Source organism: Eubalaena glacialis, chromosome 11 (assembly GCF_028564815.1).
Source record: "Eubalaena glacialis isolate mEubGla1 chromosome 11, mEubGla1.1.hap2.+ XY, whole genome shotgun sequence".
In the NCBI taxonomy this organism is placed as follows: Eukaryota; Metazoa; Chordata; class Mammalia; order Artiodactyla; family Balaenidae; genus Eubalaena; species Eubalaena glacialis.
In genome coordinates, this window is record NC_083726.1 from 11970692 (window position 1) to 11998034 (window position 27343).

General features: G+C 56.0%; 1 protein-coding gene across 1 annotated transcript in view; it reads left to right on the forward strand.

Annotated features, from left to right (window-relative positions):
• Window positions 1-27343, forward strand: part of MYH9 (myosin heavy chain 9) — a 90088-nt gene that overhangs the window by 41240 nt on the left and 21505 nt on the right. The window contains exons 4-18 of the mRNA XM_061206501.1: window positions 7712-7739; window positions 8513-8606; window positions 12713-12805; window positions 13284-13347; window positions 13909-14007; window positions 14415-14558; window positions 15310-15405; window positions 16186-16304; window positions 17717-17869; window positions 18967-19140; window positions 19834-20007; window positions 22006-22120; window positions 24657-24850; window positions 25201-25322; window positions 26099-26168. Coding sequence (XP_061062484.1) covers window positions 7712-7739; window positions 8513-8606; window positions 12713-12805; window positions 13284-13347; window positions 13909-14007; window positions 14415-14558; window positions 15310-15405; window positions 16186-16304; window positions 17717-17869; window positions 18967-19140; window positions 19834-20007; window positions 22006-22120; window positions 24657-24850; window positions 25201-25322; window positions 26099-26168 — 1739 coding nt within the window. The remainder of the gene's footprint in view (window positions 1-7711; window positions 7740-8512; window positions 8607-12712; window positions 12806-13283; window positions 13348-13908; window positions 14008-14414; window positions 14559-15309; window positions 15406-16185; window positions 16305-17716; window positions 17870-18966; window positions 19141-19833; window positions 20008-22005; window positions 22121-24656; window positions 24851-25200; window positions 25323-26098; window positions 26169-27343) is intronic.

The following is a 27343-nucleotide window of genomic DNA, read 5'->3' on the forward strand; positions in this document are numbered from 1 at the left end:
GCCGCCTTGACAAATGACACAGCGCGTCTGGAGTAGGTCACCAGAAGGAGTCTGCCGGGTCTCTCTCGGCCTTAGATTAGGGGAGAAGCTTGCCTTGTGACCAAGAAGCGTGCAGAATAGAGAGCACAGGGTTCAGACTAGTCGGCGTCTGGCTCTGTCACGTCCTCACCGACTGGGGTCCACTTTGGGCCTTCATTTTCTCATCTGCCTCTTGGCCGGATAAACGTACTTGGCAGGGTTACTGTCAGGATCAAACAAGGGGCCATGTGTACGGTTCCTGGCCTGTGACAGGTGCCCATTAGAAGGTAGCAGTGGGACCTGGAGATGCAGTGTCTTGCCTGAACAGTCCCTGCCTTCCGCAAGACCTGCCCACGGCATATCCCGTCCGTCCATGCTCCCATTTGCGTGATGAAAGTGATAACCAAGTGCTTCCTCAGGTGGCTTCTTAATCTCCTCGGTGAGCATCCTCCCAGAGGCCAGGCTCTGGGTACCAGCACGTACAGGAAGTGGCTTGTTGTAGCTGATTCCCTGCAGTGACCGTGTGATACACAGGTGTGCACCAGCAGACGCAGCCTCTAGCTTGTCTGATGTGGTCCACGGGCCTCAGCTGGCAGCATGAGGCCTTGGGGTTGACATGGCCTCGGGGGTCTTCGGGAGAATGCCGTGCACGCGAGAGACGGTTCCTCCGTGGCACTGGAGTCGTCCTCTGTTGATGTGCTGGTGGCCTACCAGAGGGGCGTCGTGACAGGCAGCCCTGGGCCCCCTGCCCCAACACCGAAGCCCGGACAAGGAGGCTGCTTGGTTAGGCGCCCCCAGAAGGAAAGTCGGCCCACGGAAGGAGGCTACTTAATTGTGGTCACGCCTGTCAGTCTCATTTCTGTATAATGGTCTTTCTAGAAGAGGAATCTGTGGTTAATGGGTCCTTTTCAAGGATTCAGCTTTCGGCTTGCTTTTTTGTTTTGTTTTTAATCCACCCCAACAGGGCGGCTCTGCTTTGCTCTGGGCCGCCTGAAGTGGGAGAGGAGAAAGAAGTGACCTCTCGGAACCTGAAACTTTGGGGGTGGTCGAGAACTTGGGCCCATGTCTCTGTTACTGTAACCCCCCTCCCCCCAACAAACAAACAAACAACAAAAACTCACCTGCATAGTCTCTAATGGCTAAGCTGCTTTTTGCTTTTAATTTCCCTGGCCGAGTTCCTCTCTCACTGCCTGCTGAACACTGCCTAGCAGCTCGTTTTTCCTGTTTTCTCAAGTTCTGGCCCTGAGACCCCAGGAGAGCATGTCCTGGTATGTCAGGGCTGAACATTGGTGCATTTGGAGAAAAGGGTTGCTTTCTTCCCCTGCCTGATTTCTGGAATTAAGCTATCAGAGGAGAACAAAGTAAATTCCCTAAAACTAGAGATAAGAGAGCTGAGAGTCTGCAGGCCTAAAAGTCAGGATAACATAAGTGGCTTCTGTAAAATCCCTTTAGTCTTGACCAAGGCTAATGGCCCAGTGTCGACCTTTGTAATAAATTCTGTTCTTCTGGCAAAACAGTGCTGACTGGGGCTCGGGGTGCCATTCCAGCTGGGCTTCCTGACTCTTGTCGAAGAGCTGGTCTCTCCAACACGAGCTGGACCTCAAACACAGTAGGGCAGAGCTCTAAGCTGAAAGCCAAGAACAGAAGCCCTGTTCCAGGAGCAAAATCTGGCCCAACAGTTACCAGTCCATCTTTTATTTCATTTGAGTGCCCTTCTCAAGGCGACCGGAGCCACTGGCTTCTGCAGGGAGCATCTTCAAGTGCCACTGTGGTTCGTCTCCTAGCATTTGTGTTCCTGGTTCTCCAGGTTGGCCGAACCTGGGAATGGGACATTCGCAAAGCCTGCTGTCCTCCTTGGAGGGCTGTTTGTGCTCCGACTTGGAGCCAAGTTTGTCCTGAGCTTTGCCTGGCGGTGTCCATCTCATTTCCTGCTTGTGTCCCTTTGTTCTTCCTTCCTGTCCTCCCCCGAGAGCCCAGCCCTCTGCAGAGCTGTGACCTGTGGCTTAGTGCTCTCTGTACCGGACTCAGCCAGGGCCTCCTCCTGCCTGTCTTTTCTTTTCCCCGAGGGATTGTTTCAGAGCAGGGCAGAACTGGCCTCGGGGGTTGTCAGGTCCCCCCACTACCACCCCTGTGTCCTCATGACCTTTGCAGTGGGCCGTCTACGCTCACACGTGGCTTTTGAATCTCCCTCCATCCTGGCAGGCTCATGAGCAACCTCGGCAGCAACCCCACACGGAGAAGTTCTCACTTCCGGCCCTGCCCGCAGGAAGGTGGATAAACAACCAGCAGTGGTTTTGGCGGGTTTGCCTGTGCGCTGGGAGCCCACCTGTGTGAGCCGCCGGATGCATTTTGGCCAAGAGAGGGCTTGTCGGGGGCCTCGCTTGCCCCCGAACAGAATGAAAGAGCAGTCCCTTGGGCTTCTTCCTAATTGTCAGGGGTGCTGGTGGGGGAGGGCTGCCCGATCTCTGTCTCCTGTACCTGGGGTTCAAACCCCGACCCTACCCGGGGGAGCACGTGGGTGGAGGCAGTGGTCGGGGCCAGCTGGCTTCTGGCCTGGAAGCTGCTGATCGAGCGTCTGCTTGGTCTGGGCCGACCCTTGTACCTGGCGAGAACATTGCTGGTGACCACGCCGTGTGCTTGGGAGCCACTGGCAGGCTTTCCTCCTTGCTGGCTGACTGCGGTGCAGGCAGACAGGCAGGCTGCCAGGGCTCCGCGACATGAGGCCTCTGAGGCGTGGCACCAACCCGCGGCCTCTGCTAGCGGGAAGCATTATTTTGCACCTGCTTTTCCTCGCCTCTCTGTTTGCTTCCCAAGCGCTTGTAACCCAAGCTTGAGAGTTGGGCTGGCTTTGGAGAAAGTGGCAGACAGCTTGCGAGGCCGGTGTGACACATCGTGAGTGGGGATGGCCTGTTCCGCGCAGCACTGAGGTGGGGTTGCTGGTGGCACAGAGGGCCCTGCCCTGTGGGAGCAAAGTGGGGAACTAGGCAGGCATCTGGAGGCCTGGGTTCTTGGCCCAGCTTACGTGACTTTGACCAAGTCATTGGGTTTCTCGGGACTTGGTGTCCTGACCTCTAGATGCAGGTGATTGGACTGCGTGCTCTCTAGAGCCTTCGCAGCCTCCAGGGTCTGAGCTCAAACCCACAGGTCTCTCCACGTTTTACACCTGGCGAAGTGCTTTGCATTTTGACCCATTGGGACCAAAATGCTGCCCCGGAGTTTGCCCCAGCAGCCCGGGGCTCCCATCCCAGGCGACGCGGAGCAGGGGTCCCACAGGGGTCTGCTGTGCAGTTTTCGCAAGACAACCCCCTTGGTGGTGGACAGTCTGAGGCCCGCTGGCCATGGGTCACGCCGTCTCTCACCCCACGCAGGCGTGTTGTCCAACCTGTAGCTGCCCTTGCATTCGTTTTTGCTTGGCCCGTATGCACGGCTGTCAGTTCTCGAGAAACCCGGCTGACCTGAAGACAGGTCCCGCGGGCAGGACCCTCTTCCAGGTGCCCCCAGAGAGCAGCCCCGCGGCAGCTCGGCAGGCGTTATCTTAGCGAGCGCTCCAGTGAGTCAGCCCTGGGCAGCCGCTGTTGGTGAACCGGGCCTCTTCCCTTCCTCCTGTACTTCCTGTCGGGGCTGATGTCACATCGCGGCTGAGCAAGCCTCGTGGCCTTTTATGGACAAGAATCGGCAGCTCCTCTCACAGAGGAAGTGAGCCAGAAGGCCCCTCGCGTAAGCCTGTACCTGGGCCGAAATACCTGCTGTCAGGGCTCCCCTCCGCCCACCTGCGCCGGGGCCTTCCGAGCTGGCTGGAAACACCTGTCTGTTTGGACATCGGAATCGGCTCCAAAAGGCCTCAGGGCTTTTGGGGTTTAAAATAAAATCAGGGGAGGGAATGGCCTCATCACCGAACATGTAACTTAAAACCTTCCTCGCTGTCGTGTTCCGAGGAGGCTGCGCAGTGGGGAGAGCTGGGAGGTGCAAAGGGCTGGGGTCATTAAGGGCAGTTTCCAAGCGCCTGCACTGTGCCTCGTGCTTCAGGCACCCACATCATTCGGTCCTTGGAGCGGCCCTGCCCTCTGATTCCCCAGAGGCCAAGGGGCCAGGCATCCCGAGGGGCCGTGCAGAGCAAGGCTCCTGCCCCGGGCTCTAGGGCGCGCAGCCCCTGGCTTTCTTCTCTCCGCCGCTGCTCCAGACACATGGACGGGTGGTTGTAAAGTGTGCTCGCAGGAGCCCCATCTCCACTGCCCAAGCAACTCTGGTTTTTATCTCCTGCTCTTCATATTAGGGACTCAGGAAGATTTTTTCCTGAGGAAAGGCTGCTGCTGCTTTTAAAAGAGTTGAAAAGCACTGAAGAGATTCGTTTTCTGTCTCTACCCCATCCCCGTCAAGTCAGGACCAGGGCAGGAGGGGTTCAGGGGCCCAAGTCAGGCTAATGTCTTCATTCTGCGGGGAGCCTGTTGCCCAGAACAGGGTCGTCTTTGGTGGGCACACTCCCCTGGTTCTGGGCTGTTGGGTTCCTGTCTGTCTGTCTGTCTCCTCTGTTGTGGAGGAAGGAAGGGTGTTTTCAAATAAGCCTTTGGTCCACGTAGACCCAAATAAGGACTTGAGCGAACAATGGAGTGGTCTGGACCCTCGAGGGTCCGTGTCCTGAGAGCTGACCATGTGGGGAGTGAGCATTAAGGAGGGTCCCGGCCGGAATGCACCGGGGCTCTGGCAGAGTAAACTGAGCCAGGCGGAGAGCCGGCTGGCTGCTGAGAATTCCCTCCACCCCCTACCCAGAAGAGATGCTTCTGTGCTCAGGAACCGAGCAGAAGTGTGGTGAGACAGGCTTGGGCAGACCAGGGACAGTGCCTGCCTTACCTACCTCCTAAGAGATTACAGACCCAAACCCACTGTAAAAACTGCGAAGACCAACGCTGGGGGCCACAGTGTCATTCATGGTGGGCAGGTGGATTTGGGGGCACCCACTGGTGGGGGCAGAGTTGAGGAAATCAGAAAGGCCTCCCATCACTTTTCCTCTGTGAAAGCATTTGCCCAAATGAATGTTCTGGCAAAGCAAATTAAGGTTTCTTTAAAGTGTAAAATGCAAGGATTGGAGGGTTTCCTTTTACGCTGTGTTGACAGTGGTCACTTGGCTTCAGGAATTGGAGGTGGAAGGTCAGAGGGGAGGGAGAGCTGGAGATGGTGGGGTGGATGGAGGTTACATGAGGAGTTTGGGTCTGAAATTGGGATTTGAAGCGTGTGCAGGCCTGTGTCTATGTGTGTGTGTGTGTGCGCATCTCTGTATGCCGTGCACCTGTGTGTGCACACACAGGCGTGTGTGTCTGTGTGTACATGTGCCTGTGTGCATACACACGTGTCTGTACACGTGCCTAAGAACGCCTGTGTCCGTGTACGTGCACTGTGTGCGCGCGTGTCCACGTCCCTGCGTGTGCACGTGGGTCTGTGTGTGCACGTGTGCCTGTGTGTGTGTGCCCACACGCGTGTGTTTGGGGGCTCTGCTTCCTGTTGTTCAGCAGTTCAGCATCCGACTCCTCACACAATCAGAGGAATTCCAGCCATCCCAAGGACCAGGCCTGGGCAGCCCTGGGAAAACGGTTCTTTCTGGGAGGGATGGGAACGTTTCCTTTTATGGTAGTGGCAGCCGCCGCTGCTTGCCCGCCCGCCCCGTACAGGTACATTCTTGCCACTCTCACAGCGGGGACGGAACACGCCCGCTGCTGGGCCTCCGCCGAGATGCAGTGGGGGAGGTGCAGCCCCATCGTAGCTGTGTTGGTTCCAGACTCATCAAGGTGGGGTGGGTGCTGGAAGCTGCCACGGCTTCCCCAGCGTTTAGCACCGCTCCCGCCGCGCCTCCCCCCTGCCCCGCCCCCCCGCCTTCCCTGCTGCCTTATCGAGACCGGCCGGCCGGGTCTATGAGACTCGGCCAGGTCTATCTCAGCCCCTGCTGTGCAGCCTCGCAGGGCCTGGTCCTGTGGGAAAATCGAGAGGGGGCAGCAAGGTCACCCTCTGGGTCTGCTCTGAGCCCTTGCCCGGTGCGGGGCAGGGTGTGGGCTGTGTCTGTGTGAGTGGCCGGGTTCCCTCCGCACCCCCCCCACCCCCCGCGCTGTTGATATTTCTAGGGGCTGGAGGGAGGGCAGGGGCAGCTGCAGCTTGTGTTGGATGCGAGGTTTCTTTTTGCTTCTCCCTGGCCGGACTCCCTCTCTCCCTCCCGAGACAGGAGAAGAGGTGGTCGTAAATGCCCACCCGCGCAGGCTGCTGGGATCAGCGCGCTGGAGGCTCCCCTCACGGAGGGGCAGGTGGCCTCGCTGCACGGTGTCTCTACTGGTGCCGAACAGCTAAGTCCGTCTCCCGAGGCCATACACACAGGCAGCCCTGAGTCACCCTCCTGATGCCCTGCAGGTTCCTGGCTGGGCAGTTGAGCCGGTGTGGGTGTCCTTCCTGATCACCGACGTCGGTGTCTATCCAGCGCTGACACCACTGACAGCTACCAGAACCCTTGTTAGTTCTCAACTAGTTCTCCCGCTGCCCTGACCAAGCCGTCGCCACCCATCACAGCGACTTCATGATGGGGAAGTGGGCAGACCGCAGCCACCTGTGGAGTTCATTCTATTTACAGGGTTCCGGGCTGGATCCTTTTCACGTTCTTTCTGTTTTTCAAACTAATCCTGCCAGGGAGTTAGTAGCACGTTTACTTTATGGATAAGGAAACCGAGACTCGGGAATTACAGAGCTCACTGCAGCCCCGTGTTGGTCAGTAGCCTGGTCCTGGATTCAGGCTGATTTGACCTCCAGGAGGTGGGCGTATCCCAGGCAATGGGATAAAATGAGTTTATATTTTCAGCTATTGCTTAAAATTGTACACTCGGTCCTGAGCCAGTTCAGCCCTAATATCTTACAGCATTTTTGAGAAACTTCGCTTTCAAAGCCTGGCATTACTGTTCCTCCTGCCTTCCAGGGGAGTGCGTTGTTTACATCCGTACTTGCTGACCGGTTCACAGAGCTGGGAGAGTTGCTGAAAGTTCCTGACCCCCAGGCCTGGAGACCACAGGGCTCACAGAAACTGGTCAGAAGCTGATTCTGATGAGCTTCTGTTCTTTCCGAGCTGCCTCCAAACTCCCATTACTGAGAGTTTTCCCCGTGCCAGACCCCACACTGGTGCTTTCGTGTTTGTGACTTCCACGTCGTATACCATCATCCCCCAGGGCTCCAGGAAGGCCGGAGCTCTAAGACAGCATCTTAGCCCAGGGCTGTCCCATGGCAAAGCCAGCCTTGACCTCACCGCTCACCCCACGTCTTACCTGTGCCTCTTACCCGGATGGGGACAGTGTTTAAAACACCTGCCGCAGGCCTTGTTTCTAACAGCCTCAACCTCCAGTTAGAAACACGCGGGGCAGGAAAGTAGACTCCCGGGGAGCTTTCCAGAGGTTGGCTTTCTCAGAGGGGGAGCGACAGAAGTCTTTCAGTGTCATGGGGCCAGGTGGGCGGCCAGGGCGGGCAGTTTGAGCTCCCGGAGGAGGGAACAGCTGCCCCATGTCGCTGCCACCCAGGAATGTCCCTCCTCCCCGTGACGGTGGCATGGAGGGCCAGTGTTCCAGGCTTCGCGCTCCTGGGAAGTGGGCAGGACGATGGGCGGCTCTTCAGAAGCTGGAGCGGGAGGCTTTCATGTCTGCTGGAGGTTAACCTGATGTCTCTTTTGTTTCAGACCGAGAGGACCAGTCCATTTTGTGCACGTAAGTGTTTCTGTCCAGGTGGCAGGGCCGGTGTCACCCTGATCTGTTCTCGCTCTTGAAGACCCCTACCAAAACCTAGGTCGATGAGATCCATTCCCAATTCAAGCCCCTGCTGCTTCCCCAAGAGACAGGCTTCATGTTTGCTCCTTAGTGGTCCTGCAGCGTGGATGAGCTTGATTTCATGGCCAGAGATTTAATCTCCTTCCTCAAAGGAGGCGGTGGAGATGAGGGTGGCAGTGCAGAGAGGAACAGCAAGCGTCTTCTCAACAAGGCAGGGTTGGGAGCTGCTTGGGCCCCCAGGACACGTTCACTCTGGTGCTGAACCGTGGCTTTCTTTATCTGGGCTTCTCACCTCCGTCCTCTGAACCTAACAAGGAGCTGATAAATAAACCCGTTGCCAAGGAAGTTAACGGTACGAAACATTCCTTCGAGTGAAGTTTCGAGGGAACATGTATAAATGCCTTTGACCCCTGAGTCAACAGCTGCCTAAAACTGACTCCTGAGACATTTGGAAGCAAAGGCTGCCAAGTGACCAGGGCAGGCAGCGGACAGAAGTTTACTCTGGTCAGGCCTGTGGAGGGCCATGGGAAATGGCCCGAGTGAGTATTTCAGAGCTTAGCATTTGTTTGCCTGTCCCCTTTCCTGCTGCTGGCTGTTGGGTCCCTCACTGGCACCCCACAGAATGGGAGACAGTAGAGCTCGTAGTGGGAAAGGGGCAGACACCGAAGATTTGGCCACCTCTCCCCTGAGAACTTGCTTGGCTCTCCCGGCAGGGGCGAGTCTGGAGCTGGCAAGACGGAGAATACCAAGAAAGTCATTCAGTACCTGGCTCACGTGGCGTCCTCACACAAGAGCAAGAAGGACCAGGTGAGTGCAGGCCTTCCTCCCCGAGGAAGAGAACTTAATGATTCGTGGTTTGGCTCAAAATGAGAGTGTTTGGGGGACTGAAGCAGAGGCCAGGCCTGCTTTCACTGAGGCTGGGAGTGGGTCTGGTGGTAGCCTGCCCGTTTCTCCCTTGACCTCCTAACTTTGAGTCGCTATGGAAACCGGAGACCGCCCGAGGTTCGCAGCTAATGCTGCGCGGCCCCCACCTCTGAGGTCGGAAGAGAGATTCCAAAACTTGGCTCTCAAGTTGATGGAGACGTGAAGGATCTCGGGCAGGCCTGCACTGGGACCCCTGCTTCTGTTCCCTGCTGTTGAAGTGCCTCTGGGTGGACAGCCCCCAGCGAAGAGAGAACGGGCAGCTGGAAAGACATCTCACTTCCCTTTTTTTCCCCTCTCCCTCTTGGTGGATTGTGGTCGAACCCAGCAGTGTCCTCGCTAGGTGAGCTGCACGTTTACTGCACGTTCTACACCAGGAATGCGTGTTCTGTCCATCGTGTGCCCTTGAATTACGATTTTTTTTTCTAAGCAGCTTTTCACCCCACACCATTGTCACTCTCTGCGTCTAGACCTCTTCTCGTAGGCTCGGCTCACTGACTGTCTTGGGAGGAGGGGCTGGGTTGTGACACACGGTGACCTCGCGTGCACTCTGAAATGACAGCTCCTGCAGAATGGGGACAGACCTCACCACCTAGCTGTTCTCAGACGCTCCGGTCAGGCCCAGAGTTCCCACGGGCACACGGCACGGAAGGCCCCGTGCAGAACCCTGACCGAGGCACAGCGGAGTGGTCATCTGCCCTCCCGGACCCTCACACGCTCAGTGTTCTGGACCAGATGGAGATGGGTGGCTCCCGCCTGCCACCACGGTGCCAGCCCGAAGCAGTGCCGGGAAGGCCGCGCACAAGGCTTCCCCAGAGTGAGGTGTGATCAGTCTGAAGCATGCCCGTGTGGTGCGCTCTCTCTTTCTCTCAAGCACATACTCTTAAACTTCCCCGTGAAATCTAAGTGCCAGTGGTGTCCCCTCAAGCCTTCAGGGGGAACTGTGCCATCTGGGTGCCCCCCCCCCACTTCCCGGGGCGCCGTGTGCAGCTTGTATAAGTAAGTAGCGGTGTGTGTCTCTTTGCATGTGGATCTGGGGTGTGTCCTGCAGAATGTCCTAACTAGCACAGTCTTCTGGCATCGAACCAAAAGTAACTTTTCATGTGTCCAACTTCGCAAGGCATTCTGAATCTTTCTCCAAGAGTTATATTTAGAAACGAATGAAGTTTTCTTTTGCTCCCTCTCTCTACCCACCTCCCTCCCCCATTTTCCATTCTTTTTAGGGGACCTATTTTTAAAACAGGGCTATGAGGTTAGGAGTTCTCTAGCTGTGGTTTTCCATCTCTGGATTTGCAGTAAAATCCATTTCCCAACTATTCATTGAATGCCTAATATGTGCCTGGATCTCTGGAGGGTGGCCTTGGAGTCCCTGCCCTGCAGGATGGGAGGCGGTACCACAGTTAGAGAGCAGGAAGGGAGACCCACGCGCCTTCCGTCTGGGGCTGCTCCAGCTGCAGGGGGGGAAGGCAGGCCCCCAGCACTCAGGACGGCAGGTGAGGGCTGTGACAGGTAGAGGCACACTTGTCACGTCCCCTTTCTCAGGCCGCTGTGTGTGGCGGGCACCCTGTCCCCGGCTCCAAGTTCAACTCGAGTGATCGAATAGGCTGCCCCTGGCTTCCCGTGACCGCTCAGGCCCTCAGTTGTAAAGGCCATTGACCAATTTGGTTGATTTCCTTGCCTGAAGCTGTATAGTGATTTTCCACACACAGCTGGGCCACGAGACACTCTTGAACTTGGTTTGCGCCCTTGTGTTCTGGGCCTGTCACAGCATACTCTGCGGGAGTGCGCTCCCCGCCGTGACCCAGGTGCTCATCCCAAGACCGCCCGTTGGGACACCCCAGACCTTACCTTGTGGGGGACCGGGCTTTGGCCAGATGGCAGGTTGGCAAAGCAGAGCTTGGTGGAGGGACTTTCCAGGTGGACTTCCAGAGGCTGAACAGTGGCCTTTCATGCTCTTCCTCTTCCTCCCTCTGTTTTCTGTGTACTAGTTAGAGCCCCGGGCAGAAACTCCACCCAGTGAAGCCCTTCAGAAACCGCGTGGGTAATTCCAAACCTCATGAGCATACGCTGCCTACCTCGTAATTTCACAGTATGTGGATTTCATTGAAAAATAAAGGTCTCTTCTGTGTCTTTATTGAAAAATAAAGGTCTCTTCTGTTCTCAATGAAGAGAAACTCGTAGGTTAGCCGCCGCTATTGTCAGCAGGGAGCTTGGCTTGGGAATCCGAGGTGGTCGCTCCTGGGTTGGCCTGGTAGTCCCACGTTCCACGGTAGCAGCCCGTGTCCCCAACAGAGGCCTTAGCTCTGCCTCCAGGCTGGTGGCAGGCTCCGGTAGGGGCCAAGCTCCCATCTGACTGCGGGAACGGGAGTGGCTCGGCCAGCTTGGCAGCCTGGCCTATGCTTTGAGAGGATGTTGTAGTGGGTGGGTGAGCAGAGCTCATTCCAAATCTGGCTCCGTGGGCTGCCTTGGCCGCCTTCCCAGGCCCACCTGAGCCCGGGGGATGGAGGCCCAGTGTCCTATGACCGCTGGTGCCAAGCACTCCTGTAGAGCCTGCCTGTGGCTCCACTGACCCTCCTCCACTTAATCTGTACGGTCCGAAAACAAGACTCCCCAGCCCTGGGAGGAGCCCTGACCGGGGATGGCTGTGGGAAGAGGAGTGTCTGCGGGGGCCCCTTCTGGTCTCTGGTGGGCTCGGCCCGACCCCAGAGCATCCTTGGTGCTCTGCGGACAGGTCTCTTCTGCGGCAGGTGTGCCTGGGAGGCTGTAGTTCACGGCTCTCCCGGGAGCCCCTGCTACTACCCGTTCTCCTCTTCATCACAAATTACAGGCAGCCTTTATTTCCGGAAAGTCCTGGCTTGACTCCAGCCCTGCTGATAAATATAAAACCCCACCTGGCCCTTGCGTGATGTTCTCTCTCCCTAGAGGGTGCCCAAGTATTAAGGTGAACAAGAGCCATATTTTCCTCAGGCAGTGTTAGTTATTACCTGGCCTGCTGGGAGGATGAAAGGCCTGCCCACCTGACAGGGTAGAGCCCCCAAGTGGGGCTGGGGGTGCAGGGGAGACAGGGCAGTGACTGACAGGTGTGAGGTAGAAGCCTTGAATTCGATGACCTGCTTTGCTGGTTGATGGCTGGATGACCTTGGGCAAATCATTCCCCCTCCCTCAACCACTGTTTTCTCTTCTCTGAAATGGGGCTACTCTGTCTTTCCTACCCTAAGTATCATGAGGATCCAGGGTTAAGAAGGCGTAAATAAGAAGGCATTTTGTCAACCACCGGGTGTCATGAGACCCCAAGTAGGGTTTATTGGTGTTCTTGATAAGTAATTCAGAACCCGAAGTGGGCCTTGTTGATCCCATGCTCAGACGCCTGACCTGCTGGGAGCAGGTTTGGGCGGGGTGAGGAGTGGAGGACGGGACCAGCAGGGGAAATGCAGAGTTTATTAGGACACGGATGAGACGATGAGGACACGGATGAGCTGGTGTCTTTTGTGGATCTGGTTCCCTCTCTCCTTGTCCTATGGGAAAAAAAATTTTTTTTGTGGTCTGTCAGGTGGGGATTAGAGGCAAGGAGGACAGAGGGAGGCCAGCATACCTGGGATGGAAATTGTCCAGGGGAAGGAATGGTGCCTTCATGCCTCTTTTTGGCTCACGTGCTGCTTCCCAACGCATCCTCCAGGGTTGATCGAGGCCACTGGGCCAGGTCCCCAGAGCTAGCTGGGTGGGCTGCCTGCTTTCCTTTTCCATCACTGGTCGGTTAGCCCAGGGAAGTAAGTTCAAACCAAGCAGGGTTTCCAGATGCCTGGCGGGAAGGTCACTTTGGAGTGACACAGGGACTGCCAAGGCCGGTGTGGCCAGAGCCCATCCGGAAGCCCCCGTCCCTGGCACGTCGGATGTGTGGACACAGCTCTGCCACCTCCCCTCCGCCTGGCGGGGCAGGTCTGCCAGCCCACGCCGCTGCCTGGCCCTCACTGCCCTTCTGGGTTCCTTTCCAGGGCGAGTTGGAGCGACAGCTGCTGCAGGCCAACCCCATCCTGGAGGCCTTCGGGAACGCCAAGACCGTCAAGAACGACAACTCCTCTCGATTCGTGAGTGCCGGCGCTCATGGGCGCCTTCCCACCGGTGCTCGCGCCCCAGACGCGGAGAAGGGTCGGACTTGGTGCTTCCCGGCCTGTCGCGTGCAGTAGGCTGGGTCATGTACCTGTGTAAGGAGCTTCCTCAGCTCAGGTGGCAAAGCCAGTGAGGCAGTGGGGAGTCCCCGCCGGTCCCCTGCTTGTCCTGCTGTAACCGGCAGCCAGTTAGAACGCAGGGCCAGACCAGGCAGGAGGAACACCTCCAGATAACTTCTTACCTCCTCTCCTCCTCCCTTCTGCGGTGGAACTTGGGCACCACTGGAGCTGGCTTAGCCGTGTGGCCCTTCTGAGTCCTGAGCACCCACGCAGTTGGGGTGCGGGGCCCCTGGCCGGGGACACAGGCTCAGTCTCTTGGCTTTCTGCCTCCAGGCTGTACCACTGGAGGTGGGGCTAGAGGATGGGGCCTCTGATCTCTTCATCCATCTTTCCTTAGGGCAAGTTCATTCGCATCAACTTTGATGTCAATGGCTACATTGTGGGAGCCAACATTGAGACTTGTATCCTTGTGGTTAATTGTAACAAGTGTTCTGGGTCTGGCGGGGAGAGATGTGACCTTGATGGAGAAGAAGCTGCTTCCTGATTCCAGCAGTTTCCCCTTTCCAGGCCTGTTATGACACCTTGTCTGTGCCACCCGGAAGAGGACCAGGATTAAGCTCATTGAGAACTCAGCTCAGAGCTCAGGTTTTTCTTCACGGGCGGGAAAAAGTTCAGCTTAGAATGGGATGGAACTATGCAAGATCATTCAGTGTGGGTCCCAGAGGGTGGAATTGGGTGGACGCTACTTTGTTTCTCCCTGGTGTTATAGCCTGTGCTGGTAAGAGTGTTCTGAGCTCTGTTCTCTCGTGAGAAGGGGCCCCTTTAAACAGATAAGGCTCCCAAGTGTGAGGGCTGCTGTTTGCACAGGCTACACCCGTGAAGGTTAGAGCCAAGGTAGTTGGCCTTTGTTTTGTTTTGCCACTCTCTGCTGGTGAAGTTCTGTGGCTTTGGACAGGGCTGGGGGCATGTGGAGGGCTGGCTGCCTCCTCTCCAGCGAGCACCGTTCCTTAATGTTTGCAAAGACCTCCTGGAGAAATCTCGTGCCATCCGCCAAGCCAAGGAAGAGCGGACCTTCCACATCTTCTACTACCTGCTGTCTGGGGCTGGGGAGCACCTCAAGAGTGAGTAGTGGGCCCACAGCCTGACACAGTGCTCCCCCTGCTGTCGGGCCACACACTGCAGTTAGGAAATGAAATCTCAGCCTTTGGGTGGGCAAGAGGAGCGCGACTTCCGTTCCTGGGCCGGCTGAGGGCTTGGCCTCTGTTTCCGACCACGCCAGAGGAAGCCTGGCAGGTCACTGTGCAGCTGCGGACCTCGGGGCCCCAGTGCTCTCGGGCCGTGGGGGGGGTCTACGTGCGTGCCCATCTTACACGCTGGGGAGAGTTGGCCTTTCCGGCCACTCCGCGGTTTCTGGGGTATTTCAGGGCGCTCCCCGGTCTCCCACAGCTTTGAGGTCACGGTGTTGACTGGAGCCTCTGGTTCCAGCACCTCCTGACCTTCACTAAGCCTTGCCCTCTGCCGCCCATAGCTGATCTCCTGCTGGAGCCATACAACAAATACCGCTTCCTGTCCAACGGGCACGTCACCATCCCCGGGCAGCAGGACAAGGACATGTTCCAGGAGACCATGGAGGCCATGCGAATTATGGGCATCCCAGAGGAGGAGCAGATGGGTAAGGGCCGGTCCTCCTGGGGGAGCCTGGGGAGCATTTCCTGCTGGCGCTGGCCCTTAGGGAGTCTGTAACGGCCGGGAGGAAGGCCTTGAGTGTGTGGTAGGTGGTCCCTCAGATTTGAGGCTCAGGATTATTTCTTCCCGGTCGTATTGCCTGGGGACGTAGGGGAACAAAGGACGGGTTACCAATTGCCCAGAGTCTGGGTCCACCACTCGTGTTCTTGCCATTTGCTAAAAGTGGACTAGCCCTGCTTTGTCCAGGGCGAGTGTGGAAGGGGCTGGGGCTGGGGTCTCTGCGCTGGCGAAGCTCAGAATGAATACAGTGTGCAGCTTGCCTGCGTCTTCTCGTTTCTCTGGAGGGAGGGTGAGGAGGGCCTGAAGGCTTTACTTTAGGAAGATTGGGGGATGGAGAGACTGCACCCCATTCTCTAGCGTTAGGGTCAGTCACCTTTGCTCCACAGATAGCATGTGAATGGATGGGCGTGGCTGCGTTCCAATAAAACTTTATAAAAATAGACCACGTGCCCCTGGGTAGAGGCGCATCCTTGGTCCGGACTTGGAGAGGTTGGGAATGTTAACAGAGCTTGTATCTAAGCTGGGGTCGGCCAGAGGCCCTGGAGACATGCTTTAGGCTGAGGCCTGGTGCCCCCCACTTGGCTCATCTTGCCTGAGGGCCTCTGGGGGGAGACACCCACTCAGGGGCCTATTCCACCCGCCGCCTGGTTCTGACCTGCCTTTGGTTGCACCTGAAGGCCTGCTGCGGGTCATCTCGGGGGTCCTCCAGCTCGGCAACATCGTCTTCAAGAAGGAGCGTAACACCGACCAAGCATCCATGCCCGACAACACAGGTGAGCCCGTGGGCCGCTCACCTGAAGCAGAGGGGCAGGTGCCTGGGCTTGCACTGGCTTAGGAGAAAGGGTCTTGGAGCAACTCCAGACACTCCTGTCTTTTTTGTTGCGTGTGTGTTCGTGGCTGCCCGTCACTCTGTATTTTTTGTGAAACACACATGAACGCGACCCTGCTGCTGCTTCACAGAGTAAGCCTGAGAATGAGTTAGGAAACCCATGATCCTATGGCCCAGCGTTTCCCCTCATTTGCTCTGAGACCAGACCGGTTGTCTCAGTAAAACAGTCACTTCTGCTGTCACTTGCCTTGCATGTGAGGACACGAAACAGTGTCGTCACCCCAGCTCCTCGGTCACTGCTAGGCCCTTGGGTCGTTGCAGGTGACTCGTTTACGTTAGCCTTAACATGCGCTTCTTAGGGGCTCTTGAAAAAATGTAACCCGTGCGCATGTGGATTGTCCTGTTCCGTCCCCTGTGTCTGGGGCAGCGCTGCCTCGAGTCAGTCCTGTTTGTGGGTGGGACCCTCTTTCACACTCAGGGCGTGGCCGGGGTGTGCGGAGGTGCGGATGCCAGGCCCCCGGTTAGGACCCGTGCCGCCGGCCTGTCTGAGGGGAGAGCTGGCCGTTCCGTGTGCCGTGGAGGAAGGGCCGGGGCCCGGGCTCGTTGTCCTGGTAACGATCCCCCGGTAACCACAACTTCCCCAGGTTGAGCTGAGGGGCTCATTCTCTTGGGTTTAATTGAAGCCTTTTACCCCCTTCCCTCCTCACTCTTTGAAAAACATCAGCTGCCCAAAAAGTGTCCCACCTGTTGGGTATCAACGTGACCGATTTCACCAGAGGGATCCTCACCCCTCGCATCAAGGTGGGACGGGATTACGTCCAGAAGGCTCAGACGAAGGAGCAGGTAAGCCCTCTGCCTGGGGTCGGGCCGCCTCCTTGGCAAGGGCCACTGCAGCGGCCGGGTTGAGGCCTGCGCTGCGGCATCCTCGGTGTTCGGTACTGTCACCTGGGTTCCTCACTGGGTCCTTACAGCACCTCGGAGAGCAGGTGGTGTTACCCCCGCTGAGAGCACGAGGAAGCTGGGCCCGGGGTCCAGGAACATGGCCAAGACCCCCGCCTAGGAAGGGCCACCCTCGGTGGGAACTCTGGGCTGCCATGTGCCTTTTCCCTGGAGTCAGTGTTGAGCTGATTGGTGGGCGAGGATGCAGGGGTATCCCGTTCCAGGATAAAGCGAAGCAAGCCCAGAGTGTTTCTGTAGCACAACTCGTCCTGGTGCCAGGGCAGCGGCACCCGCCATTCTTGGAGCCCAGGCCTCAGGGCTGTCTGTCCCCCACGGGCTGTCCTGCCGCACGTGGCAAGAGCCGGGCAGGGGTCTGTGCCGCTCGCACGTGCCCGCCGCCCAGGACCTGAGTCCCTGCCCGCAGGGCCTCTGTGGGTGGTTTCTAGTTTCTCTCAAGGCCCTGGCGCTGGGTGGTTTCAGGCTGCTGCTCCCGTCTCTCAAAATTACTTTGAATTCACGTTGAGTTCTTTTTCCAAAGGGTGCCGTCCACCGGGCCTCCCGCTGGTGGCTGACAGCTGATTCTGGGCAAAGCCCTCCCTCCAAAGCTGTTTTCAAAAGACAGCGGGCATGATTATGACCAACTGTTCATTTCCCTGATAATTAAAGAAGCTTAATTTTTTCATTATGAAAATACTACATGAACACTTAAGATTCAGAAAAATCAAAAAAGTCTAGAGAAGGAAAAAAATTGCCCCAGTCCTACCCAATGACGCTTATTGGGCAGCTTTTTCCTTCCTGCAAGGCCTTTTCCTTCTTTCTTTCTTTTTTAAACGTAGCTGTCACCTTGGCTTTTCATTACGGAACTTCTTGAACATTTGCACAATAAAGTGGAGAATAGTGCAGGGAGCCCACGTGCCCATCACACGGGCGTCTTCAGGAGTCACTGACTCATGGCCAAGCTTGGTTCCTGGTTAATCTGGTCGCCCTGCACCCCTAATTGTGTAACTTGAAGCAAATCTCAGACATCTTGTCATTTCTTCTGTAGATACTTCAGTTCGTCCCATTTATTTTAAAAAGGTCTTTGCAAATGTCTAAGTTCACTCTGCCTGTATTGTTGGATATTTAGGTTATTGCAGCTTCCTTCATTATAGATAACACCACAGTGAACGTATTTGTGCATGAAGCTTTTTTTCCATCCTTAGGGCTGTTTCTCTTGGGGGGGGCGGCCCACAGGTGACATTATTGGGGCAAAGGGAATGAGGACTTAAAGGCTTCCTGTATCTGACTCCCCGCCCCCCCGGGTGTCCCCCCACCAGGCTGACTTTGCCATTGAGGCCTTGGCCAAGGCCACCTACGAGCGCATGTTCCGCTGGCTGGTCCTGCGCATCAACAAGGCTCTGGACAAGACCAAGAGGCAGGGCGCCTCGTTCATCGGGATCCTGGACATCGCCGGCTTCGAGATTTTCGATGTGAGTTTCTCCTCCCTCGTGCCCCCTCCCGCCTCCTGAGCCTCTGGGCTGCCTTCTCCTGGGGCTGGGATCCTCTCTCCCATAGCCCCACAGCAATGCGAGCTGGCCACTTCCTTGCTTGTGTGGAGACAGAAGACACCGGTTGGGCGTATTTTAAGCTGAAACAACATGCCCTGTGGGGTGAATTGGGAGATTGGGATTGACATATATACACTAATATGTAAAAGTGGATAACTAATAACAACCTGCTGTATAAAAAAATAAATACTATTCAAAAATTCAAAAAAAAAAAAAAAGATGCTCTTTGCCAACCAGAAATGCTGGCAAGAATGATACCTTCTGGATGGAGTTCTGGGAGGCCTCATGGACAGGGGCTTTCTGTTGATTTATTGCTTATTTATTCTCAAATATTATGAGCGTTGTGACAAGATATTGTCCCTGCCCATTAAGACTTCAGGTAGGAAAAACTGATAAAGTAGATCAGCAGAGGTTCTTAACCTGGGGTCCATGGCAGATTTCAGAGGAACCATGAACGTGGGTGGGGAAAAAAAAATCACCTCTTTATTTTTACTAACTTTTCATTGAAATGATGCAGTTTTTTGAATTGTGGCTTGAGCAGAGTGTGCAGACCTCAGTAGCATTAGCAGTGGTTGGATCTGTCACCACTAGAAATCAGACGTTATCACGTCACAACAGTCATTGAAGAGATATAATATCATTTACGTTCATCTCTCCTTCAAAATTCTGGAAGTTGTTAAGCCCATGGCTTGTGCTTTCTAATGAAGAAGCACTGTCTATTGCTATGTCACAATATTTTGATAATTACATTTCAACATAACTTCTTTCTTTTAGAATCTATTTTATGCGTTTAAAAACTTGATCCTGATATAAGGGACTTTACCAGGCTGCTGGCGAGGTCCGTGGGCCCCAGCAGTGCAGCCCCTGCTGCTGGGTGTGAGGAGGGGAGGCCCACAGGGGGCGGCACGGAGGGGCCCCAGGAGGTTCTTCCCCAACAGCCGTCCCCTTCCTTCCCAAGGAACTTGCAGGCCGTGCAGCGGGAGGGTGGGCATCTCTGTGACCTTGTCTCCCTCTTGCAGCTGAACTCCTTCGAGCAGCTGTGCATCAACTACACCAACGAGAAGCTGCAGCAGCTCTTCAACCACACCATGTTCATCCTGGAGCAGGAGGAGTACCAGCGCGAGGGCATCGAGTGGAACTTCATCGATTTCGGCCTCGACCTGCAGCCCTGCATCGACCTCATCGAGAAGCCAGTAAGAGCCACACCTGCGGGGCTTCACCCCCGCCCTCTTCGCTCTGCCCTCCTGGCGCTGGAACTACCCAGAATTCTGACATGAAACGATTTGCTTTTGCGATGAGTTTTTTTTTTTTTAATCAGTTGCATTTTCTAACAAACAAGAACCCATGTGGCTCCCAGGCCTGTCAGCCAGTCCCCACAATGTCTGAGTCTGCTCTCTTGTCTTATAAACTCAGTGTATGGAAGGCTCTTGGGGCTCTGGGGTGCTTCCTCTTCCTCGGGAGGCTTGTCCTAAGTGTCACCTGTCACCATGTAGCTGTGCGGACATGGAGGGTGGGGGAGGGGATGTGGAGGGACTCAGGGGCCGGGGCATCTGCTGGGGGCAGCCTCTGGACGTGGGCCGGGGGTCTGCTTGGCCCATCAAGCCCGCCAAGGGATTTCCAGTGCACTCGTTGGAGAACCCTTCTGATGCATCATTTTATTAAGGTGTGTCAGCTGTAGCCTAGACCCCAGAAGTTTCTTTTGAGCTAAAGCTCTTAAATTGAGTGCTTTCGGTATTGCTGCTGCTTCTTCTTCTGTTTTTTTTTTCCTCCCTGCGGGGAAGCACTGCCTACCTTCTGGAGAGATTCTGGGCTTTGGCTTCTTACGAGGGCAGGAATGGGTGGGTTTCCAGGTCGAGCTCACCTGTGCGACGCTGTGCTCCCTCCAGGCAGGCCCCCCAGGCATCCTGGCCCTGCTGGATGAGGAGTGCTGGTTCCCCAAAGCCACGGACAAGAGTTTTGTGGAGAAGGTGGTGCAGGAGCAGGGCACCCACCCCAAGTTCCAGAAGCCCAAGCAGCTGAAGGACAAAGCTGATTTCTGCATCATCCACTACGCTGGCAAGGTGAGGAGCACACACACAGGAAGGTGTCGGCCGGACCTTCGTAGGAGACTTAGCGGCGATTCTAAGACCGGGAGCCCCGAGGTGTGGGGCGGGGCGCAGTACTCTTGTCCTGTGACTCGTCCGATAACGTGCCTGGTGCCTTCAGTGTTCACGGGACTCCCCCACCTCGCCAAGCACCATCACATGTTCCGTTTTGTTAGAAGCTTGCGGCGATCCTGTAAGGTGCCCAGGCTGGTGTCCTGTTGTGTATTATTATTAGGTGCATTTTCCAGGCGTGGAAATGAGATTTGTGCTAAAGGCACAGGCCGTGGAGTCTGTATTAGAGCTCTGTCCCTGTGTGACTTTGGGCTGGTTACCTCACTTCTCTGAGCCTTGGTTGATTCACATGGAAAGTGGGGATGACCACCACTGAACTGGGTAACATGGATTAAAGGAGCTTGTGAGCCCACAGTGGGCAGTCAGTGCTCTGGGGCAGGGCCTCTCAGCCTCCACACTGCCCACTCGGGGGCCGGGTCAGTCTTTGTGGTCGGGGCCCGTCCTGTGTGTTGTAGGATGTTTAGCAGCATCCCTGGCTTCTCCCCACCAGAGGTCAGTAGCGCCCTCCCCACTTGCCAAACCAGAAATGTCTCCAGACATCCCAGAACATCTGCCACATGGGGGTGGCACAGTCCCCTGGGTGAGAGCCACACCCATAGATGATGGCTTTGTTATTGCCAAGGCCACCGGCCAGTAAGTGGCAGAGCTGCCTTCACACCAGCTGGCACACATCCTCCAGCTGGCTTGTTCCTGGGGCTTGAACCTAACTGAACAGGGATGTCCTGAGTCTGCAGAGGTCCGTGCTTAGACTAAAGCTGGGTTTTCTCAGCAAATTGTGTTGCTTGCATGGAGTATCTAACTATTGGTTACACTCGGGTGTGTGATGAGATTTATTTATTTATTTTGGGGGGCTGTGCCGTGTGGCTTGCGGGATCTTAATTCTCCAACCAGGGATCGAACCCGGGCCCACAGCAGCGAAAGTGCCTAGTCCTAACCACTGGACCGCCAGGGAATTCCCACAAACTCCCTGTTTAAAAAACCTCTGTTTTCTCGTTACCTAAGGTAATGGCGCCTAAAGCCCCATTTCCACTTCCACCCTTGTTAGAAATGCAGGAGGGCTTTTGTTGCACTGTTGTCTGTGATGCAAAAACTGGGTACACCCGAAAGCCCACGAGGGGCCTGAACGGTGAAACTGGCCGTGTGCATCCTCGCCTGGGCTGCACTACAGCAGCTAAAAGGACAAGGACGCTGCCTGTGCCTAGGGGGACAGATGGCCAAGACACTCAGCTCCAGGGTTTGTCGTCTCCCAGGAGGTAACTCTGCCCCTAGGGAGAAAGAAGCCACCATCCTGTACCTTGTCATCAATAGCAGTGCGTGTGCGGAAACCTGTCGAAAGGGGCCAGGAGGGGACCACAGGCTGAGAGCGGCGGTTACTGCTGTGTGGTTTAGGACGGGGGTTGCAGCAGCTTCCCGCTCTGTTTGTATCGTTAGAATATATAATGTTGTACTACTCTTGTTATTAAGGACATATTTCAAAAAAGATAAGAATAACGCATATCCAGGAAAACCTGGGTATCCTGAAATGACAAAGAAAAAGTAAAAATCACTTGCCTGTTACTAAAAAGAAATATTACCACATTTTGGTTAACGTCCTTTCAGGATTTTTTCTTTAGGTTCATGATACCTTAAAAAAATTAAAAACAGAATATTCCGTGGTGTAACTATAACCGTTTGCTTGGGGTTCGCATGGCTTAAATTTTTTGCCTTCTGCGTGACTCCGCAGAGAACATCTCATGGAGGCCTCCGCCCTGGGCACTCCTCATTTCCTTCTTGGGGATGCAAACGCCGGGTCGAGGGTTCACGGTTTTTAATGTTTCCGCCTGTGGGGTCGGCTGGTCATCGGAGATGCTGCGCGCGCCGATGTCCCCCAAGCAGCCCGTGACCTGGGGTCCTGTCTTGCAGGTGGATTACAAAGCTGACGAGTGGCTGATGAAGAACATGGACCCGCTGAACGACAACATCGCCACGCTGCTGCACCAGTCCTCCGACAAGTTCGTCTCGGAGCTGTGGAAGGATGGTACGCCCTTGGCCCTCACCCCGCCTCCCGGTGCCCCCGGCCGGGCCTCTTCCCTCCACGGCAGCGGGCCGAGCCCAGTACGTGGACCAGGGGGTTTGTGGCCGCTTAGCACCCGGGAGCCTGGGCTCCTCTAGCCCTTATGGTCACCCTGTCCTTGAGCCCCGAGCATCCTTGAACGTGCTGCGCAGCCACTTGCTCTTGGGCAGAGGCTTCCCTAGGCTCCGCGGCCACAGACAAGCCCTTTCTAGCGCCGGGGGGTCGCGTGATGGCCCGGCGCCCGGCGCCCAGGTTCCCATCCCACTCCTCACTGCCTCCCTGCTTCTCCCTGGTAGCTGGTAGCTCTGGAAGTGGTTCTTTTCCTTGTCTCTGCTGGTCTCTCCTCCCTTCTGCCTGGGTTTTGCTTTAACCTCTCTGTTGCAGAGATGCAGAGCACCCAGAGAGCCTATTCCTATCAGCGCTTTCCTACCCTCCTCCTCCTAGAACCAGGTGACTGGCTGCCCGGTGCGGCGTCCGTCCGTGTGTGGTGCATCCAGGGCTGCGTGACGAGCGCTTCTGCTGAGCTTCCTCTGCCATGGCTGCTCCTGCCTGACTGTGCCCCTTCCCTGGTCTCGGCCCCGGGCTTGTGGGGAGGCCCCTTCCCCCTCCCCAGCGCAGGCCTCCAGTGGAAAACCAGGCACATCAGGGCCGTGTTTTGATATTGACACTTCTTGTTAGATCTTAAAAGGAAAAAAAATCAGTTTACAACCTATACCCCCTTCAGAATTCCCACTCGTGAAGGCGGCGTCTCATTGATTGGGTGGCTGCCACGTCTCAGCACGAGGCGCTGTGTGCACTGCCGTATGTGTTTGTGTGTCTGTGCGTGCATGCACCTGTGTGTGGATGCAGCAGTCACTGCTCCTGGGCCAGGCCTGCCGGGGGCAGGGCACACCTACATGAAACAGCGGGTTGTTACGGGGCGTATTGGACCTCACGCTGGGCAACCTGAGTGGCCTTCACAAGCCACCCACTCCCAGGACACCTTTGGTGGCCAGAGGGGCCCTGCGGTGGCTGCATGAGGTCCAGATGCCTCCCGTTTTAATTGAGGGGGTTCATCGGGTCCATCCTCACTCCCGGCTTGCCTCTTGAGCAACAGTCCTTTGTGTTGCCTTCAAAAAGATAAGAGATCTGGCCACAGAGGAATCGGAAACCGACTTTGTCACAGTATTCTTAACTTTTGCAGCCAGCAATGGAAGCTTTCAAATTTAACATTGGCTCTTGCTTAACCCTGACCTCAAATCGCCGGCCACTTAGGTTGGGTTTGTTTGTTGTTTTGTTTTCGCCTGGGAGGAAGCAGTTCATTTCATTGTTCTGGGCGGGAGCCACGGTGATGAGGGCTTCTTCCTTGGAGGGTGGGCTTAGATGATAAAGACCCCTGAGCTTGGAGACCAAGGGAGACGAGAGGTAGAAGGAGCCTCGGCCTCTGGGGTAGTCACTGGCAGTAGCGGTTGTCTGGAACTTTCCGCTCCGACACCATTCCTGCTGCGCTAGGTCCCTGATGCAGGGAGCCCTGTGTGGGGACGTTGCAGACAGAGAGGGACTCGTCCAGAGTCCTGCAGGCGACGGCAGAGTAGCTTTAGGGCTCCTGCCTTCTGACTCCTGGCCCAGTGCTCTCAGGTAAAAGTCAGCGTGAATTCAGGATGCTGAGGTTTTCATTTCGTCTGGGACCCGAGGACGACAGGATTCCTGTAAGTCAAGTTGAACACCTCCTCAGAGCCAGGCAAGTGGACGAGCTTGACTCGCCACTCCAAAATGCGTTATTAGGTCCAGTTTGGTTTTTTTTTTCCCCAGTTAGTCTCATAGCAAATGGTTGTTATTTACCAGCCATCACGACACTCGCCAAAAGGCTACACAGCTCCTATCAACTTACCTGAATCACAGCTATTGTGAAAGGGGATTCTGGTTTTTTTTTTTTTTTGGAGTATAATTGCTTTACAATGTTGTGTTAGTTTCTGCTATACAATGAGGTGAATTAGCTATATGTACACCTATATCCCCTCCTTCTTGGACCTCCCTCCCATCCTCATCCTCCCCCCGACACACACACACATCCCCCCCATCTAGGTCATCACAGAGCACTGAGCTGAGCTTCCTGTGCTTTATAGCAGGTTCCCACTAGCTATCTGTTTTACACATGGTAGTGTATAAATGTCAGTCGTAATCTCCCAGTATTAGCTCTGTCGTGTCTCTGGGTTAGGAGCTCTCCAGGGTGGCTGAGATAAGTGCCGTGGCTGTGGCGTTAGCCTTCACGGCTGCGCTGCTCCCTTCAGTGGCTCTGCACTCTTTCCAAACCCTTTCCTGCTTTCTGCTCCTTGCTCACAAGGTCACCTTCGCTCAACATTTGGAGATGACCTTAGCCTGCTGTGTAGACTCCAAGTAGAAACAGTCTGCTGTTCCGTAGTCTCCTCTCTTTCTGTCCAGATTGTCTGTCTGTCTTTCCCGCCCCTCCGCCCCCACCTGGACCGCCGGGTACTCACGTGCTTCTGCGTGCTCTCTGCAGTGGACCGCATCATTGGCCTGGACCAGGTGGCCGGCATGTCGGAGACGGCGCTGCCAGGGGCCTTCAAGACACGCAAGGGCATGTTCCGCACGGTGGGACAGCTGTACAAGGAGCAGCTGGCCAAGCTCATGGCCACGCTGAGGAACACCAACCCCAACTTCGTCCGCTGCATCATCCCCAACCACGAGAAGAAGGTGCGGCCACTCGGGGGCGTGGCGCGGGCCGGGCACACCTGCGGGCCACTCCACCCTTGTCTGTCTCCCTGTGCAGAAACTCTGTCCCCTGCCGCACACAGCGCCCTCGGTTAAGTTCCCCGGCGGGGTGGCTCAGGCACCCTTAGGGGATAGGCTGCCCTCGTAGCCTGCGTTTCTGCCTCTCCCGGACCTGGATCACGTAATTAACTGGGCTGTCAAAACCTGTGGGCGGCAGCGACTCCCAACTCCCTTGGGGGCTTTTGCCCTGTTTCATCCAGAGGGGGCCGCCCCTCTCTCCATCAATTCCTGGGCACAGAAGTAAGAGCAGGTGCTTGTATTTTCTTCCCTAGGCTGGCAAGCTGGACCCTCACCTGGTGCTGGACCAGCTGCGCTGCAACGGGGTTCTCGAGGGCATCCGAATCTGCCGCCAGGGCTTCCCCAACCGCGTGGTCTTCCAGGAGTTCCGGCAGAGGTGAGCAGGGCCCAGGGCCGGCTGCTCCCCAGCAGGGGCCTCCGGTAGGGGAGCCGTTTCCTCGTCCACATTGAGTTGAGTTCTGGCCGGCTCCTCACATAGTTCTCTGTGCCACCGTCTACGTGAGGAGGGATTTCTCTGTTTTGTTTCTGAAACAAAAGTTATCTCGTTGGCTTTCACTCCTAGTCACTTTGGGGGCCTGGCGCTGTTTGCTACAGTTAGAGGAGCTCTGAAAAGAAATTAAAGAAGGATCAGCCGGAGCCTTGGGTATTAAAAGAACTTGATGGAAATGGAAGTCTGCTGTGTGTGCAGAGGGGGACAGTAGTGACACCGGCTTCTTTGCTTAATGACTGTGTTTAGTGCCAGTTGCTGTCATGATGCAGCCCTGTGTTTAATTTCTTGGACCACCCCGTTGATTGGTGGTTCCCTGCAGCATCTCAGTGAAGAGGTGGGCATGGCCTTCTGGGGTTACAGACGCGGATGCTGGGTGATTAGCAGTTAGTAAGCCCACTGCAAAGCTCACCCTTGAGTGAATGAAACAGTCCAACATGAGTTTCCATTCGCTTTCTGGAAAGCACCAGGCCTTCCTCGTGCCATTTAGCCTAAGGAAAGAGCAGGGCGGGATTCACCGAATGTCCCCTTTCCTTAGGAGACTCTGTGGAAAGAATTCTACATCTGCTACACCATAGGGACGACCCTAATCTCTCATGTATATTCCAGGCGACATGGAATCCAAGCTAGGACTAAACTGACCTGGCTGCCCTTTTCTTCCTCAGATACGAGATCCTGACACCAAATTCCATTCCTAAGGGCTTCATGGATGGGAAGCAGGCGTGTGTGCTCATGGTGAGTTGAGCTGCCATCCCCGCCCGCCTCCTGTGTTGGGTGACCTGTGGCTGCTGGGCATCCATGTGGCCAGCGCCCCTGTGATTGGACGGGGTCCTTTGGATCCGTTGGCACCGTGCTGTCTTGTTCCTCCAACAAGCCAGTTCTGATTCTGCCAGGTGCCCTGAGCGGCAGCCCCCTTAGCCCTTGGTGGGGTCAGGACAGCGTGTGGGAGCGGGGTGGGGAGGAGGAGGAGGCCAGAGCCGCGGCGTGGCAAGGCTGTGGTGTGAGACGGCCTCTTCCTTTTGGGCACATTCTGGTTCTTTCTTGCGCACGTCTACTCCGATCTTCACATGCAGTGTGGTCGGTGGGGCAGCTCGCCACCAGGGCACCACGACCAGCCCAAAGCCGCCGGTGTCTGAGTTTCTGGACCTTTCCTCTCTTTCCCCCAGCTCTGAACCAGTGCCTGATGGGCAGTGGGCACTGGATTCTGCATAGTGAATGAAGGCCCTGTGGTGACCCAGTGGCCGCGCTGAGGCTGCACCCACGTAGTCGTTTTTCTGCTTTGCAGGCAGGTGTCCCGCTGGGCCTGACGTGTCCAGAGTCAGTAGCCAGCACCTCCTGCTTGCTTTACTTCACGTTCTTTCCAAAGAGTCAGCAGAGGTTGGGCTGGGCTTGGGGGTGGGGGAGGAAAGAGAAAAGGGAAGAAAAATTCAACATCTGCTCTGTGCAAAGCAGCGCATTAAGGGACAGGGAGATGGGGGCTAGAAAAGGAGGGAGAAGACACAGCTCCCTGCTCTCCGATGCTTGCCACCTGGCAGAGAGGAGGCGTGAAGGATGGAGGGTGTGCCTCCAGCTCGTGTCTGGGCCGCTGTTTCTCCGGAGACTGAGTTAGCTGCTGGCCAGTGAGGGGTGTCCCCACTTCCGGCATAAGCAGGTCCCCTCCGTCCAGCCCTGCAGGGAAGATGGGCAGCTTGGGCTCTTCATGCCGGGAGGGAGGTGGGGCGCATGGCCGGGGGATGCCCACAATGGCTCCACCTGCCCTGGTCTCCCCTTTTCACAGGGCCTCTTCCGGGCCTGCCAGGTCGTTCGTGGACACCAAGGCCCCCAGATCCCACTTACCCTATTCAAGCCTCTGCCTCTTGGAGCTTGTTCTAAATCTCTTCTCTCCCAGGCAGACAGATGGACAGACAGAC